Raw genomic sequence first — 17,840 nt, forward strand, 5'->3', positions numbered from 1 at the left:
ACATATTATATGTTATCAGAACTTGGATGGTATGGCATAATTCAGTTTTCACGGGCACGGTACTGGAGCTATATGTTCAGCATTATGATTGTGCAACCACACGACCAGAGTGTGGGAAGTGGCAGTCGATATGGCTTCAGTGTAGAGTTGTGATGTCCCCCTGGCAGTCCGGGACCAGATGGGGCCAGCCTATCGTACTTACAAACTCATGTTTTGGTGTAGCGTGATTGGCCAGCCATTGCTAAGTCCCGCCTTCGGGCCGCACAACCCAGTCATATGGGGGTAAGACATGACATCAGTTAGCTATCTACCGTGGGTGTTATTTCAATATAGTACGGTTATATAAGATGCTTTCCATGTATAGTATGCAGTATGTTATATTATGAATTGACAAATCATGTTTTACTCAGTTTAGTATAGTCAGACTTTTCCAGTTATGTTTTATGTATTATTTATATGTATAACACAAAAATACTCATGTTATCACACACTGATACTAGTTTATTTCCCTTACTGAGAGGTGTCTCACCCTAGCATTAAAACATTTCAGGAAATTCGGGTAGAGGAGTAGATAAAGCTCCGCGACAGTAGAGTTGGACTGTGCTACCCTATTAGAAGGGTGAGTTGTTGTGCTAGGGTTAGATTTATTTTGGGATTTGGCCCTAAGATACTTACAGTCTTTTGGTGGATGATAGTATATATATAATTAGTGGATTTAATAGAACTCTGGTATTGTGATTTATTGGATGGTTGTATGTAAATTACGTTTCCTGCTACTTAGGTGTTAAAGTTGTTTGGCAAGTATGTCCCTGGTACCCACAGGTCTAGGTGGATCATGTTTATATCAATATAACAAGAAAATAGGGTAATTAAGAATGATGTTATGCTTTTATGCGAAAAAAAATAATATGGTAAAATAGGCAGGTCCTTATAGTTAAGGACATAGGGGTAATTATTAGTATTGTTTAAAATTCATTTAAAAATATTAACCCCATTTAACCCTTTTTTAAACTTGGTAAAAATATAACAACCCGAGAATTTTTGGGTGCCTAACCTAAGGTTTGGTCGCCCGAACAAACACAACTTGAAAAGTTATTTTCAAGGTTTGGGTGCCCAAGTATAGGCTCGTTAGTTGAATGAGGCGATTCCTCAAAAGGTCCGCGATTCGGGTGCTTAGTCTGAAGTTCAGTTTGTCGAACTCAGAAGTTCAGTCGCCCGAGCATGATTTAAATGCTGAGGTCGGGCTGCCGAGTTGTTGGGAAAGGTCAGATCAGCGGTTCGATCAACCATGGATGGTGCGTTCAAAATGGTTCGATTTGTCGAACACAGGTCAACATGTTGACCGGTCCACGATTCTGGCGCCCGAGGTGTTTTGAACACCAAGGGTTCGGTTGCCCGACCTCTCACAATTTTTGCCTATTAGTCAATTTTCACTTCAATTAATTCCCTTGATATTATAAGTGATTTTGGGGACATCTTAAGTGCAAGTGCTGGGACCTAGGGTCTTTTAAGGTCTTTTGAGAACTATCGAAAAAATCCGGCATCAGTCCTTCTAAGGTCTTGAGCTTACCAGTTCCTACATGCATGATATGTAGATTATTACAAACCTAGGAATAAATGATTATTATAGGCCCAATTGAATGGAAAGATACAACACTTAAAAGCAATAAGGGTCTTCATATTTCTTCGGGTCTCCGAGTACCATCATATGATATTGTTAAGATAAACCTGCACATCAACTCGGCAGACATTAAATACTTGAGTATTTGTCATAATCAAAATAGGGTATGACCTATAGGGTCAACAGAACCTATTGGCATGAGCTTATTTTTATTAAAGTACATTGCATGTGTTATGAAACAATAAGTAATGATGATGTTTTTATGATGCTATTTTTATTGCATGATTTATATATTAGTATATTTTAAAAACTTTTATGACTTAGTAAAATTACAAAGTCATAGATGTTCGTTACCATAGCTTACATTTTTCAGTTATAGAGAGTGTATCCATACTATTATACAAAGTGGTTTTCAGAGCAATGAATTCTCCCAAGTGCGCACCTACTTTCGGACCAGGAGTTAATAGGAAAAATCTCACTTATAGTTATAGTTTAACTTAGTTTGGTTGGCCACCGAATAAGTCTAGTCTGCGGACCGCACAAGCCTACCATGGAGGTAAACATGACCCACAGTTTACAAGCCTAAATGTTTTACGAAACAAGTATCAGAGACAGTATAAATATATATAAGTATTACATTTGCAGTTAAAAGCAACTACAGTTTTGTTAACTTTTTGAGTCTGATCTCTGGTTTTGATAATAACAAACCGTATGTTACTAATGTGTGTGTCTAAGTACTTGAATAGGTTAACATTTCAAAACACACACATGAAAGTGAAGTGGATGCCAAAAATACCTTAAAGAACATATACTCCCAGCATATTCATATATGGCATCTAAAGTGGCAAAAGATTGAAGACCTCTCTTTATTGTATTTGCATTTATTTTTTTGGGTCTATAATAGTTAATATGGTCTGTAATAACACATTTGCAAGCTAGATTTTTTGGGTTAGCTCAAAGACCTTAGATCGACCCTAGGTCCCTGCACATCACTTTGATAAATTCCCTCAATCTTACAGATCATAATTATGCAAACAGGGTAAAACCATACTTAAAAATAAGACCCATTTCTTAAGCTTGAAAAGACTTCGAGCGACTGAACCTTGTGCGTTGAAAACGTCTCAATCAACTGAATGGGTGAAAAGTCAAAATAGTTGACTTGGCTTAAGCGACCGAACAGAAATTGAACTAAACTTTCACAGTCGACTAAACCATGAATACTGACTTTTTCACCTTCCTTGGGTGCCCGAACCTTATGTTAAAATATACCTCGGGCGACCGAAATGAGAAGTTCGGTAGACCGAACTATGAACCAGGCGATCGAACCTTGAGTGTTTGGGGAATCGCCATGGCTCAACCACTCGAACTTGTCCTCGGGCACTCAAAGTTGAAAATTCAACTTTTCCAATTATGAGTGTTTGAGCGACCGACCGACCCTGAGGTCCGGGTGACCGAAACTCTCGGATTGCCATCTTTTTAACTGCGGTAACTCGGGTTAATTAAGGGTAAATTGGATTAAAAATTCATTAAACAATTTTAATAATACCCTTTATGTTCCAATGACCATATTTTTGTTAGAGGCTATATATATTTCTCAATTTGGAAAGATTAGCAAATAGATTAGCAAAAAATTTCTTTCAAATTTTTATACCTCTTTTGCTATAAACTTTACATTCCAAACATAAATTTTTTATTACTCTCTTTCATACTTACTTGCAAATATCCTTTTGAAATAAAGAGTTTGTTTTGCTTTTCCTCTCGCTTGCAAATCAATTGCAAGTTTGAAGGGAGTTGATTGTGGTTATTGTGTGCATCCTCACAAATCATTTCCTTGGCAAAATACTCTCACATATTCATATGTTTTTGAAAATCTATTTTTGAGAGTTTTGCTTGATTGTTTATTTTCATAATATTTCGTATATAAATATTTGATTGTAATAACTTGTTTTAGCTTCCTAGTCTTTGCATTCAAATTGCAAGACTTGAGAGTTTGTGTACTTTATTTGATAAATCTTTTGCAAGCTTAAACCCTAAGTATCTGATGTGATTATATTTGATAAAATATCTATGTGATAATTAGGGTTTTTGAGATAACCTTGAATATTGACTTGTTAAATATATTATCTTGAATTAAATTTTCAAGATCTCACTTGAGCATTAATTTCTGATCATTTGTGAGTGCATTGGTTGTATTGTATATAGTGGTACATATCTGCTTGTGTAAAAGCATTTGAATTGTATACAAAAATTCTTATCATCTGTTGTATTCCAAGCATGGCCTGAGTGGATGTTGATCTAACTCATAAAGATCAGGTTGTAAAGGTTAAGGTCAACCCTGGTAATTTGACCTGGTGTTGTATACGGTGCCGCTCCACCCGTTAAGTGAGCAATACTGGTAATTTTTAGGCTTGTGAGCTGAGGCAGGGATGTAGGCAGTATTGTTCGAATCCCGATAACATATCGTGTGTCTACTTTTAATTTCCAGCATTTTATATTCTTGCACATGTATGTTATATTTGATATATTGTGAATGCTGCGCAAGATTTAATTTTCGCAAATCACTTTATCTGCACAATTGGTATATGCTTAGAAAGACCCTAGGTTGTGTATTACTGATATCTAGTATAACCTATGAAGAAGGTTTTAAAATTCAAATTCACACCCCTCTTGGGAATACACCAATTCCAACAAGTTTACAATTAACAGTTACAGTATACAGTTACAAACGCTACAACAATAGCTTGATGGAAATAATTTTATGCAAGAATTTATAATTTTTTTTTTAGTTTTACAAATGAAGTTTTGAAACTACAGGATTAAATGTTAACTGTTACAGAATTATGGTACAGTAAAGCTCATCATAGTTACACACTGATATAATCTTTCTTTCTTACTGGGCGTTATCTCACCCAATTATTCTCCTACCTTACAGACAGCTTTGAAGAGCGTATTAAGAATTAGACATGGCAAGTACGTGGGCGAGATTTGAGAGAGCAGTTTAGAATAAATACTAATATAGTAATAGCTGGAAACACTTTTATGTTTTGAAATTTTTAAGAATATTAATTTTAATGTTGGAGATATATCTGTAATGCAGTTATTTAGCACTTTGGTATAAAAGTTTATGAAGTTTTATTTTATTCCATTATTTTTATTTCTTACTTCACCTATGTAATAATTATAGAAATTCGCACCTTAGATCCTACAAGTTTGGGTTGTGAAAGATATCACAATGTGTTTAGGTCAATGTGGCTTACAAAATTTTACTTCTAAAGCTAAACGTTCCACTCACTAATTATTTTGAACATCAACATTTGATTTTGTCCTCATTGAGCGAGTGAAAACAAAAATTTAATGGGAATGGGCAATGAAAATAAATTAATTCAAGTTGTAAAATTTATTTAATCACACATAAAATAAAAGTTGCTAGAGAATAAAATAATTATGCATTGAGTGGTTGGCAAAATACAAGCTTGCAAAGGTATCTCAAATGATAACAAGGTTTTGTAAACTCATGAGAATTTTAAGATTTATAGTTTTGTAATATTGGGTAAAAAAGTAAAGGCATGCGATGGATATAAAAATCATCAAACACAGTCAACTTCTTAGTTTCTAAATGTAAATTTTTAACCTTCAAAATCATCGTAGAAAGAGTGGCACTCAGTCAATTTCTTTGAAAAAATTGAAAAGTGTTTCATCATAGGATTTGAACATTGCAATTTACATTTAAAGAAAAACCAAAAATAATTCACTTACTTTAAAAGTGCATCATAGCTAGCCTAAAAAAAATATTCCTTCTTTTAAGCTAATAATTTGCATAATGTCCATAAAAACATTCATAGATGACATTACTGTGTCAGTAATATCATATCACTTCAAAAAACATTGGAAAGGGAAGAAAAGAACATAATCACATTATTCTTATTTATTTATGATAAAAAAGCATCTGTTCAATTGTAAATATATATATATATATTAAATGATGGATTTAAAATTAATTATAATATCTAGAAATTTAACACAATATATTCAATTTAATTAGTGCACCTGCCCTATAATTCCTATATGTTAGGATAAAACTTAACCCAAGATTTGATGATAAATGCTTATATCTTATCTCTTATAAGACTCAATAAAAATATGTAAACTCTATTTGAAATTTTACAAACTCGCAAACCTCCTTGAACATATTTTTTCGAGACACTTAAATCTCCCTTGCTAATTTATTGTCAAGTCTAATGAGAAAACATAAACTTTCAAAATCAAATATCCTTTTCTATAAAAATTTTAAAAGTTTTAGAGAGATTTATTTATTTTTACCATATATCAACAAAGATCTATAAAATTTAAAAAACGTCGTAATAAATCTTACTATTTTCTTTTTTTAATTCTCAAGAGAAATCATTGTTTTCAATCATAATTAATTAATCACCGTTGGAGTCTTTTAAGCCCTTTATAAATTATCAACAAGTATATTTGTGCACATTAATATAATATGCTTAATGGCATGTGACAATAAATATGAAAAAAAAATTTTTTGAGTAAAGGATATTTTCCAGCGCAGCAATTGGATTTTTCATTTTTGAGTTGACCGGAGCATCTCACGTGCAAGTTGCACGCTCCAAGTCCGTCTTCCACCAGATAGGGTTCACAAACTTTTTAGGGCTCATTATATTGGGGTCCCCCTCACCACCGCCCTCACACGTTGTCTTCAACTCCCTCCGTCGATTTCTATTCACAGAGAATCAAAAGGAGCGAGCGGGAATTGGCGGCTGCGCACTCCCAAAGTTCTCTTTGACAACCGTCGTTTCCTCAATAATATTAGAGAGAGAAATCACACGCACCCACATATTACAATCTATATATCTATATAGATAGAGAGAAGGGAACAGTTGCGTGCAGTCGCCGGAATATGTGCATGTCGCCCGCGGATCTGACCGGAAGTAGAACGGAAGAGGGAGAAATATGTGGTATAGCGTTTCCAACGCTATTTCCGAGACGGGCCTGATTTAATATTGCTTCTTTCTTGATTTATCATCGATTTAGTGTAAAAAAGCAGTCTTTTTTCCGTGAGAATAGGATCTGTATGCTATAGCTGTTACTCGGTTTTTTCATCAAAAAACTGATTAGAGAAGAAAACGAGGAGGAGGGAACTGGGTTTTTGTTAGATGGACGAGGGTTTGCTTGATGATATCATAAGGCGGCTTCTTGACGCGAAGAACGGGCGGACGCCCAGGCACGTACAGCTGACGGAAGCGGAAATCCGGCATCTCTGCTTTGCATCTAGGGAGATTTTTCTCAGCCAGCCCAATCTTCTTGAATTGGAGGCTCCTGTTAAGATTTGTGGTAAAAAAGATAACCAAAAGAATTGAAGACTCTTTTACTTTTTCAATTATTTTGGTAATTGCTTGTGTTAGAGTTTCATTGGCGCACGAGTTGCCTGCTTTTCTTTGCTAGTTCATCGCGATCCATTTGTTTCTAATTTTGTCTATTCCGTTATTGTTTTTCATGATTTTACACTTACGGAGTGTTCTGGAAGCATGTTTTTTCTTTTAAAAAAAAATATATATTCATATTGGTTTTTTGTTTAATTAGTGTTGTTGATGGAACTCATGTATGCGCATGCATTCTCTGGCAGTATGGAGGGGTGGAAAGTGTTTCTCGGCAACCGTTATTTGGATTTATATTTTAAAATTGCAACTGGGAACATGAATTTGGAACTGGAAATTTGAAATAATTTGGATAAAATTCCACACTAATTTGCATTAAAACTCGTGTAAGCTCTCACAATTTTAAATTTGCATTCTCTAATTCATATTTTTTATATGTATATATCTAATAGGACTAATCCTGAATCAGTATCATATTTCGAAGGATTTGTTCGTTGGACACAAGCTAATAGTATTCTAAAATCGGGGATAAGATGATGTCTTAACTCTTTAAGTGGGACTGGTTTCTGTTTGAAACATAAAGACATTCAGATCCCTGGTATGGTTTTTATTAAGAATCTTTATAGCTCAAAGAAATAAGTCTGATCGATGAAACCTAAGGTGCAATTCAACATATTGATGAAAAATCTGAGAAATTTGCAAAGAGTAAATTACTTGCAAACACTTAACAAGTTGATGATATGAAGGTTGTGTGCACCTTGTGCTTAAAACAATGTATTGATACATTTCCTTATTTATCCCAAAATTTCACTTTATTCTGATGAATAGAAACCATCACAATTAACTATGAAGTTCCCATCAAGTTCCCTAGGTGCAATACTGTGTGTATCAGGAAAGCTTGTATAGTTCTAAATGATAGTACTAAAACAGTGGCTTTTTCTGATATACTTATGTTTGTTACTTTCAAATGTATAGTATAACTTCAAAGTGAATGCCTTATGCTCCTCATTTAAAAGAAGGTTTTCACTTTTTTACTTCTACATTTTAGCAAGGAGGGATGCTTGTGCACTTCTGATAAATATTTTGACTGTGGCTGTTATTGCCATTCACTTTGTCTTTGTGCCATAAAGTGACCCTGAGTCGCTTTTACTGGAATTTGTTTAATTGGTGGAACTATATACTTGGTTTTGGTTGATGAAATATTTCTTCCAAGAAAGGACTGTTTTTAATTTTAAGGAAATAAACACTGAAGGGAAGAAGTCAATATTTTTGTCTTCAAAAATTGATTTCCTTGGAAATGGGGAATTTCGAGTGTAGTGTCGTCAGAGGGGGGTTTACTCCCGTTTTGCATTTATTTATTTTTTTATTTTTATGCCTGACTATGCTATTGAATCTTTGTTCTTTTTTGTGGATTGCTCCATAATAGTGCTTTTTTCTCTTCTTTTCTTTTCTTTTCTTTTCTTTTCTTTCTTCTTCTTCTTCTTCTTCTTATTCTTCTTCTTTTTTTTTAATGATTTTTTTTTTGGGGGGGGGGGGGGAGCTGTCCTCTTAACTTTCCCTTTCATATCTCCCATTTTTTTTTTTAGATTGGTTGTGACTGGTGAGGGTTAATGTACCCTAGAATGGGTGGTGAATTTGATGGCCACTGGTTTTCTGAGCTTCAATGAAATTTACAATGGCTGTTTGGTAGGTTTGTAGAGTGTTTACCTGTTCAGGCCTCCTTAGGTCTCAGGGACACCATTGGCCATTTATGGGGGTATTTAAGATTTTATAGAGGACATATTGGGCCTTGAAGTAGGCCAATTTTATGCGCTGCCTAAATTTCAGGCAGGCCTGTTTTTATGGTCTGGAAGCCTTTTTGGCCCTGGACAAGCCTGCAGATCCCTACAGAGGTTTTCTGTTCCTCTACCCTACTGCCTAGGCATTCACAATAGCAAGTGGCTATGCCCCTTGTGTCCTTTTTGATGCTCATGGCATCATTTTCCAGCCTATTAATATTCTTCTTTGCATGCCAAGAATTGGTTTGGAACCTTTCTTTTTGAGTGGGCTGGTTCTCTAATCACCACCATTGATGATAGTGTTAAGCTTGGCTGCGAATGACACTTCAGCTGGGTGGCTGAGCGCAAATCAATTTCTGTAACTTCAGTACTTTATGCACTTTGTTTGTAAGGTTTGTATTGACCCATGGCATTAGGACTTGTATGTTTTTAATACATTTTGGTTTGTAAATGTCTGTTTTCTGGGCAATGATTAAATTTATGATGTGGATGGTATGATATGCATGTTTGCTAATTTACTGCAAGTTCTTAGTTGCTTTAATTTTTTCAACACAAGCACGGTGATGTAATTTTAAGAAAGATCATTGTTGATGCCATTCTTAACATCCAAGGATGTTGGTGGTAGTGATGAAGGGCAAAACAAACTTTTTATTGAGTATTTGCTGTGGTTTGGATGTTTTAGGATAGTTCTGGGCATTTGACATCCAACTTGTATATAATGCTGAGGAATATTAGTGACATGCATGCATAACTAATTTTCAAAATGTAAAATTTGGCATTTTTGTGTATGTGACAGTGTAACTAAATTGTACCCCCCACCGGTTTACAGAGGGGCTTTGATATCTTACTCTAAAGTTGACACTAGATTGGATCTGGTCAAGGCATTGTAATTGTGTTTGTCAGTATAATAAATAAGTGTGCTTAGGGACTTATGGGCCCATAGCTACAATGGTGTTTTGACTCCACGTAGGTGGAAACGATGCTACTGTTTGGTTGCCAGAATGAAAATGAACTGATTGACCTGCTATTGTGTAAAGTTTGTGCTTCTACTTTCAAATTGAATGATAATTCATTATTTGTGGACATTATGTTTGGTCATCCTTGTCTTAGCGGCTCTTGGCTTCAATTATGTAGCTTTCCTCGTTGAGAGTGGTTCTACTGCTATAAAGGAATAGGGGCATTTTAGAGCCATTAACATGACCCAAACTAGTTGTTTGTCCTCTGTGGTGCATGTAAAAACTTGTTCAAAGTAAAGATTCTGAAGTAATCTTGAAAAATATTGGAAATTAGTGAGATTCATGAATTCTTGACCAGAATGTATTTGAAATAAATTGCAGAGATTTGGTATGTTTTAGGTATTCCGAAGGATATTACTCAGTGGAGTCTGCTAAAAATCAGAAGGTTTAGGTACTTTCTCAGTGTAAATGAGAGGCTAAGGACAACCGTCCATAATAAATGTGAATTGAGTGTTGAACGTTTAAGGGCATAAAAAGATTTAGAATCAATTGGAATTTTAATTTTAAATGGGAAATATGGGCAGGCAGAGAATATAGTGTTAAGGGTATCTCATGGGGTGTAGATTTTGTGGGACTAAGATTGTGTCATATGTTTCCTTAATCTTTATTAATAAATAACTCTTATTTTAACTCATGAAGATTGCAATGCATCTTAAGAATGAAATCAAACCTAAACTAAAAGATATAGGTTATGCTTCAAAAGAAGCTTGATTAGTGTTGGAAACTAATAGATTATGTTCTTCAAATTCTGTAGATGAGGATTGGGATAATGTTTAATTTTGCACTAAGAAAGTTCAGAAAGGAAAGGGCAACTAGTGTTGAATACTAAGAGATTGCTGGATAATAAAACTGGGATCACTTATGGAGAAGTGCTTTTCTGAAAAATAGTGCTGAATTTAATAACTGTTGAACTGAAAAAAAATACTAAAGTCATAAGTGATGTGTATTTTTGTCTAAAAATAAATGCTGATTAAATAAGTGGTGTTTGGATACTCAGTTTTATTACAAGTGTTGTACTTATCCATTATAATTATATTATTATATTATTATATTTCAACTTATAATTAATATATTATAATATATAAACAAAATGATATATGATTATTAAATTACATAATAGGAATTTTATTTAATAATTCATATTTGTAATTAATAAATTCTAATTAGTATTTTTAATTAACATATTAATATTTACTAATTAACAATTTAATTAATATAGGGTGGAGGTCTGTATTATTATTACAGTTTAAATAATAATATTTTAAGTTCTTAATACCTTTTATATATTAGATATAATACATGATAATACAACATATATAATTATTATTTATGTTAGTAATACTATTATTACTTAAATTAACGTTTTTAGTTAATGTTATTTATTGTTATTATTTTTCAAATTTTGAAATACTGTTTAATTATTAATCAGATAATATGATGAATTATTAATAAATAATAACAATTTCAGATTTTAGAGGAGGAAGGCAGCGACTGTGAGGGATGGCCACAGATCTGGATGAGGCTCGTGCATGAAGTTGTATTTTATATTTAGATTGAGGGAGAGTTGACAGTAGAGGAGGAGGCTGCATGAGGCGGAAAGGCGGAGGCCGCAGTGGAGGAGCAGCATCATGCATTTTCATGGAGCAGAGAGCAAGAGAGGGAGACGAGAGTGGTGGAGATAAAAAAGGAGAGGCAAATTACCATCATGCTCCCTTTACCGTTATGCCACCACCTACAAACAGTTGCCACTTATAAGTGGACAGCCGCAATCCCAACTGACTTCTCTAAACCCACTTAAAAAATAGAAACTGGTTCTAAAGTAGTAGTTTTTCCAACAAGTACTTGTTTTTGTACAAATACTTATTTTAAGTGAAAGTGCTATATGCATTTTTTCTGAAGTGCTGCCAAATGTTATGTAGCAGATTATGCAGCTTGTGCTCTCTTAATACTTTAAATGAAGACAATAAAAATATTTAAATTAGAAAGAAGTTCAGAAAGCATTCAAAACCAAACAGTGTTTCTCTAATGTATGGCTGTAAATTCAGTTTTGTTAGCTATAGCAATCAGGAATTTTATATCAGAAATTTACTTCAGTACTGTTGAGGTGATTTATTTTAATTGTACTTTTTTTCAATTGCTTTTTGACAGGAGATGTTCATGGTCAATATTCTGATCTTCTACGATTATTTGAGTACGGTGGGTTCCCGCCTAAGGCAAACTATTTATTCCTGGGGGACTATGTTGATCGTGGTAAGCAGAGCGTAGAGACAATATGCCTTCTTCTTGCGTACAAGATCAAGTACAAGGAAAATTTCTTTCTTCTTAGGGGCAACCATGAATGTGCTTCTATCAATCGTATATATGGGTTTTATGATGAATGTAAGAGGAGGTTTAATGTCCGCCTCTGGAAGACATTTACAGATTGCTTTAACTGCCTGCCTGTCGCAGCCCTTATCGATGAGAAGATCATTTGTATGCATGGAGGATTATCTCCTGACTTGAAAAACTTGGATCAGATCAGGAATATTGCTCGCCCAGTTGATGTACCAGATCAGGGACTTCTCTGTGATTTATTATGGGCTGACCCTGATAAAGATGTTGAAGGCTGGGGAGAAAATGACAGGGGTGTTTCATACACATTTGGGGCTGACAAGGTTACTGAATTCCTTCAGAAACATGACCTTGATCTCATCTGCCGAGCTCACCAGGTAAATGTAACTTGAACCAATGTTTGTGGGTTTTGGATCATGAATTGTGCATGTGTTTTGTGCGCTTTGTTGTACATTTTTATATACGCTGATGAAGATGATACAGGCATTCATATTGATTTATTCAATGTGTGGTCATTTAAGTGGTTGAACTAAGTGGTCGTCTGGTATAGCTGTAGTGGCAGCTTCTGGTTTGAATTTTAGCAGAATCAGAGTGGCTGATCCTCTAAAAGGTGCTCCCATAAAAAGCAACAGCATTGACGACTACCAAATAATGCCTTAAGTAACCTCAGGGCCCATTTAGTTAAGGATCATAAAGGAGTTTCTGTATTGTTGTTTTTGAAAATGAAAACAAGGGGTTTTATCATGTATGTTTTATGCTAAATCATGCACTTGGTGAAATGTTTTCGAAATTGTTCCCGAAAATGAGAACTGTAGAGCTGTGTTTGGTTAAGGTTGATTTAAGTAGCAATTTGTCAATAAAACCATAATAATTGTTATTATTATTAGTATTATTGTCATTATTGTTAATACTATTATTATTAAAAGGAGATGCATAGCTCATATTCTGTTTTTTTTTAATTGTAGTATTGTATCCAGAAACTGTATCTGAAGACACACGAAACATATTATAAGTGTTTCCTGAAAACTTGTATTTCTTAGGGATGTTTTTGGATACTTCTCTTAAAATGATTTTTCCAAAACACCTGAGCAGACACGAAGTTTGTGTATTCTTTTTATCCTGCATTTTTGGATACAAAAGAATATATTCAAAACCTTAACTAAACGGGCATGCCCTTATTATTTGAAAGTTTTAACTCAACTACAAGTTGTGATAAACATTTTAAAAGCGGAAAAAATTACGTTAGAACATTAAAATCAAATTTTACATTAAGAACAAAAAAGACTACAAACTAGGTCCTGTTAGTGCATTGCTTGTGGTGTTTGGTTATCAATAGTTAACATATCTATTTTACAAGCAGTAGTGTTATGGTTAGTGAGTGTTTGCTCGTAGCGTAAATTTTTTTTTAATGCTTGTGTGGACTCTTTCTCTGCTTTAATATATTTCTGCTTGCAAGCTGCATCTGTAGACCTGGATATGATGTCATTGACTTTGTTTTTTTTTTTTTTTTTTTTCCTTTTTTTAAAAAAGTTGGAGTGGCTCTGACATGTAATGTTTTTTAAAAAATATAACTTAGGTTGCAAAACATTTGACCCTTTTGTTTGTTAGAAATGGGATTTCTTGGTTTTACCCCATACTGGCATTTACATCTAGGTATACATTTGAGTTTCTTTCTCCACAAGGTTTTTTTTTTTTTTTTTTGTTCCTTTTTCCTTTTTGAGAAAGGGTGGGGGTAAATGTTGATTCTGGCTCAGTTTCTGCAGTTCTTTAGGGCCCCCTTCGCTCTGTATGTGTGTGTGTGCTCTACTTTTCCATACCAATAACTTTTAGAGTTCTCTTTTGAAATGTTCTGGATAATTGACAATTTAATCATATAGAGGTATTCTATATTTAAAAATACTCACTGTGGATTGGGTATTTTATTTGTTTCTTAATTTAATTATATAGTTGTCGGCAATGGCCTCTGTGATGAAATTTCATTTGTTTCCTGGAGGCCACTTGGTATCATTAATTTGGTGGATGCTTCAGACTAAGTTCGTGGTAGTAGGTTCTATTGATGACAGGTTTTCAATTTTCCAAATTCAAATTCCAAGCTGGTGCGATATTAATTTCTTTAGAAAAACTAGGGCTCATATCAAGATATGAATGATTGGTTTAATTGGTTCCAGTTTAGCATCTATACTAGTAATAGAAATGGGATCCCTTTGAAGTTTGTTTGGTTTTTTTATTTCCCAAAGCATCCCTTAGGTTATTTTTGGTTTGCGGAATGCTTATTCCTATGAATAGACAAAAAATTATGTTGTTAGAATAAAGCAAATAACAATGCGAAACTTTTTGTCAGCCCATAATAAGGAATAGAAAAGGAATAACTATTCCTAGTTTCAATATGGGAATGTCTCCTTTCTTATTCCATGTTGAATGAAAAAATAAGGAACATACAAGGAATGACTATTACCTCTACTTCCGAATTTTACAGTATATTGCATCTTATTTCAAGGAACTGCTATTTTGCTGAACGTGATGTTAGCTTTTCTAATCCCCTGGTTTTAATTGTTAAATGACTATTACCATAATTGAATAAGGTTTAATTTGTAAATCTATAGGTGAATCTCTAAATTTAAAACCTTCCTTAGCTGCATCCTCACCTTTTCCAAATTATACTTTTCTTTCTGGTAAATTTCATGCTACGCCTCTCTTTTATCTTTTTTTTTTTAATGTAAATGCAATCCCATGTATAGTGCTCTATGCACCGTCCAACCCCTACTGACATGAATTTCAATTGTACGGTTACTGATAAAAATGTAATCATTTCCTTGAATGCAAATTCCCGCCGCGGGGGGTGAGGGAGGGGACTGTGTACTTGTGTAGCATGCTATCATGTATGATATGCATGCAACAACAGTAACAAGAAAAAGCCTTAAGTCCAACTAGGTAGGGTTAGCTATATGAAGTCTTTTTCGTCTATTCACCTGATTGAGAGCATTTTCCTCTAAATTAAGAGCTATTAAATCCTTCCTCACTACCTATTTCAGGTTATTTTAGGTTTACTCCTACATCTTTTAATACCAGAAACAATAACTAAAACTCACTGGTGTGCTACTAGGCTTGCGTTTAAATGCCCAGACCATCTAAGCTTCCTCTCTCTTAACTTGTCTTCAACTAGTGCTATGTCTAGTTTATTGTGTATATGTTCGTTCCTTAATTTATCTTTTAATGTTATACTACTCATCCACCTTAACATTCACATTTCGAAAACTTTTATTTTTGTATATGTTCCTTAGTTGCCCAACATTCTGATCCATAAAACATGGCTGGCTTTATGGCTGTGTCATACAACATGTCTGACACACTCTATTTTACCCAACCTGCTTTAACTTTATGTGTTACATTCTCTTCAATTTTCCTTGCTGCTTGCATAATAAATCTAAGATATAGAAATAGCGCTATTAATTTCTTGATTATTTAGTTTAATCCTCTCTCCGTTACTTTTCCATATATTACTGAGCTTTCATTTCATATATTCTGTCTTATCCTACTTATGATGTGCATGCAAGTGGTTCTAAATTCCTAAACACTGAGCTTCACCTATGGATATGTATAAAATGTGAATCATGGTTGAATCCTCTTTTTAAGCCAATCTCTGCTCTGATTATGACCAAAGTTGTCAAATAGTGGAACTTGATGTTATTCATCTAAACAAGAGAAGGGTATTAAGTTATTTTTCTGCTCATCTACTTTCAAAAGTAGGATTTTGTGCATTTGTATTGGCACTGCAATAGCATGCTATGGCAAACCAGTTTTATGCGACAAAATTGTTCTCAAATTAATGCTTTTATGTGCTTTTATCTTGGCCATGACATTATCAGGTTGTCGAAGATGGGTATGAGTTCTTTGCAAGGCGACAGCTGGTGACCATATTTTCTGCACCAAATTATTGTGGTGAGTTTGATAATGCTGGTGCAATGATGAGTGTGGACGATACATTGACGTGCTCCTTTCAGATTTTGAAAGCCTCTGAAAAGAAAGGAAAAGTAGGATTTGGCAACATGTTGAGACCAGGAACACCTCCTCATAAGGTACAAAACCCTTACAGCATTATGAAGGCACCAAAACTTTAGGAGTTATATGAAAGGAAAGGCACAATGTCATTGTTGATATGTGAATGCAATATTTTAATGTTCAGTTCCCTTCTGGTGCTGCAGTGAATGCAGTGGTCTGTCCATGCTGTGTAATGACCTCTTTCATGAGGCCGTGGACAGGTGGTTGTGACTATTAATTCCATGACTTGTAGTAGATTGCTGGTAGTGTACTAAAAAGACTTGTAAGTTGTAAAGCAGGATTTGGAATAGTTGAAAGTTTTTAATTATGACTGTCCATTGCTTTTGATTACTAAATGGTTGGGGTATTCTATTCTGCTAATCTCTTGAAGTGATTACTGTTGCATGGGAGTCATTTGCACACTATATGACAAAGCTGGTCCTTAACCAGTTTCTTTACAATATTAAGCTATGCCTTTTTCCTGAAGTCTTTAGTGTGACTTGAGTTTTAACTCCCTGCCTTTTGTTACAGGGTGGGAAGGGTTGATTGGTCAGTGTCGCTCCCACACAAACGATCAGTAGAAAAAACAGATCAAAAGCTGTGGTCTGCTGAATCATTTTGTGTTGCGTTCCATTGTTTTTCTGACTTGGATGATGTTTCAAGACTTGCTTCTTTGACACTTATGGAAGTACATGAACTTTAAGTGCTTTGCCAATCAGAATTACCTGATATGTTCATCATCAATGCAATCATGGGAAAAAGAACAAAAGAGATGCTGCTGTGGTCAGGGTTGATTTCCCAGGGTGGGTAATGTTTGCTTTTTTTTTTTTGGGGGGGGGAGGCGGCATTGGTGTGGGGTTGTAAAATTGAAAATCTTGCTTCGTTTTGTTGAATTCTGAATTGGTGTGGGTGTACAATTTTTTTACTAGCCATCTTCATTTTCTATTTGCTTGCATGAGAAGCACCATCCTCCTCCCCTCCCCACCCCAGAGAGGGTTTATGAAACATATTAATGCTGTGTTTGTTATAAAGAGAAAGGTAGAAGAGCATAGATGAATGGGAAGCAAGTGTGCTAAATAAAAGGAAATAATATTAGATCAATGAGTTCATTTTTCATCGTGGAGCAAGAATTTGAGACCTTGGATTTAAATTTATGACTATGAACCAAAATGAACATGATCTTGAATTTTGTATTGAGTTAATCTACTAATTTAAAATTGAGGCCCTAAACCCATGTTGCTAACAGTTTAGTGGATTGATATTGAGAAGGTGTTTTTTTTTGCGAAATTTTTATTCAGATTTACTAGAAGCACTGAATGAAAGGAAATAGTTTTTCCACTTCTCACTTTTTTATGTTTGATTTTTTTTTTTTTTCTCATTTTGCCCTTTCTTCTTTCAAATTGACTAGCCTCCAACCTCATAGTTGGGAGAATAAAATTTTTGCCTGAATTTTGGATATATGTGGATTTGCAAAGAACATAATATGAAATTATATGGATATTTTTTTTTCTTCTAAATTTTCATGACTTAATTTTAAGCTTTGAAATTTCTACTTTAACAAAAAAGTATGGAACCTGATGTGTTGGGATGGATAAGTTTGAAGTCGTGGATATTGTTTAATTTGTGTAAAAAAAAAAAAAAAAGGTATCAGTGTATGGAGTTTTAA

At 34.3% G+C, this 17,840-nt stretch overlaps 1 protein-coding gene across 2 annotated transcripts; it reads left to right on the forward strand.

The window, feature by feature from the left end:
- Positions 1 to 6,276: 6,276 nt before the first annotated feature.
- LOC131157422 (serine/threonine-protein phosphatase PP1) lies at positions 6,277 to 17,119 on the forward strand. 2 transcript variants are annotated; one of them, XM_058111560.1, is made up of 4 exons: positions 6,277 to 6,967; positions 11,954 to 12,513; positions 16,003 to 16,212; positions 16,706 to 17,119. In XM_058111560.1, the coding sequence occupies exons 1-4, from the start codon at positions 6,790 to 6,792 to the stop codon at positions 16,718 to 16,720; spliced, it is 963 nt and encodes a 320-aa protein (XP_057967543.1). In that variant the 5' UTR covers positions 6,277 to 6,789; the 3' UTR covers positions 16,721 to 17,119. The 2 variants fall into 2 exon arrangements, with proteins under 2 accessions (XP_057967543.1, XP_057967542.1); XM_058111559.1 differs by having other exon boundaries at positions 6,283 to 6,967; positions 16,003 to 17,119.
- The last annotated feature ends 721 nt before the right edge of the window (positions 17,120 to 17,840 follow it).

This window comes from Malania oleifera, chromosome 6 (genome assembly GCF_029873635.1).
Source record: "Malania oleifera isolate guangnan ecotype guangnan chromosome 6, ASM2987363v1, whole genome shotgun sequence".
Classification (NCBI taxonomy): Eukaryota; Viridiplantae; Streptophyta; class Magnoliopsida; order Santalales; family Ximeniaceae; genus Malania; species Malania oleifera.

What these genes read in the sequence shown, in the direction of transcription:
- LOC131157422 (XM_058111559.1), top strand. Translation starts at nt 6,790, where the DNA reads ATGGACGAGGGTTTGCTTGATGATATCATAAGGCGGCTTCTTGACGCG. An exon ending in GGCTCCTGTTAAGATTTGTG is followed by an intron (nt 6,968 to 11,953) that starts GTAAAAAAGATA and finishes GCTTTTTGACAG; the next exon opens with GAGATGTTCATGGTCAATAT. An exon ending in TCATCTGCCGAGCTCACCAG is followed by an intron (nt 12,514 to 16,002) that starts GTAAATGTAACT and finishes TGACATTATCAG; the next exon opens with GTTGTCGAAGATGGGTATGA.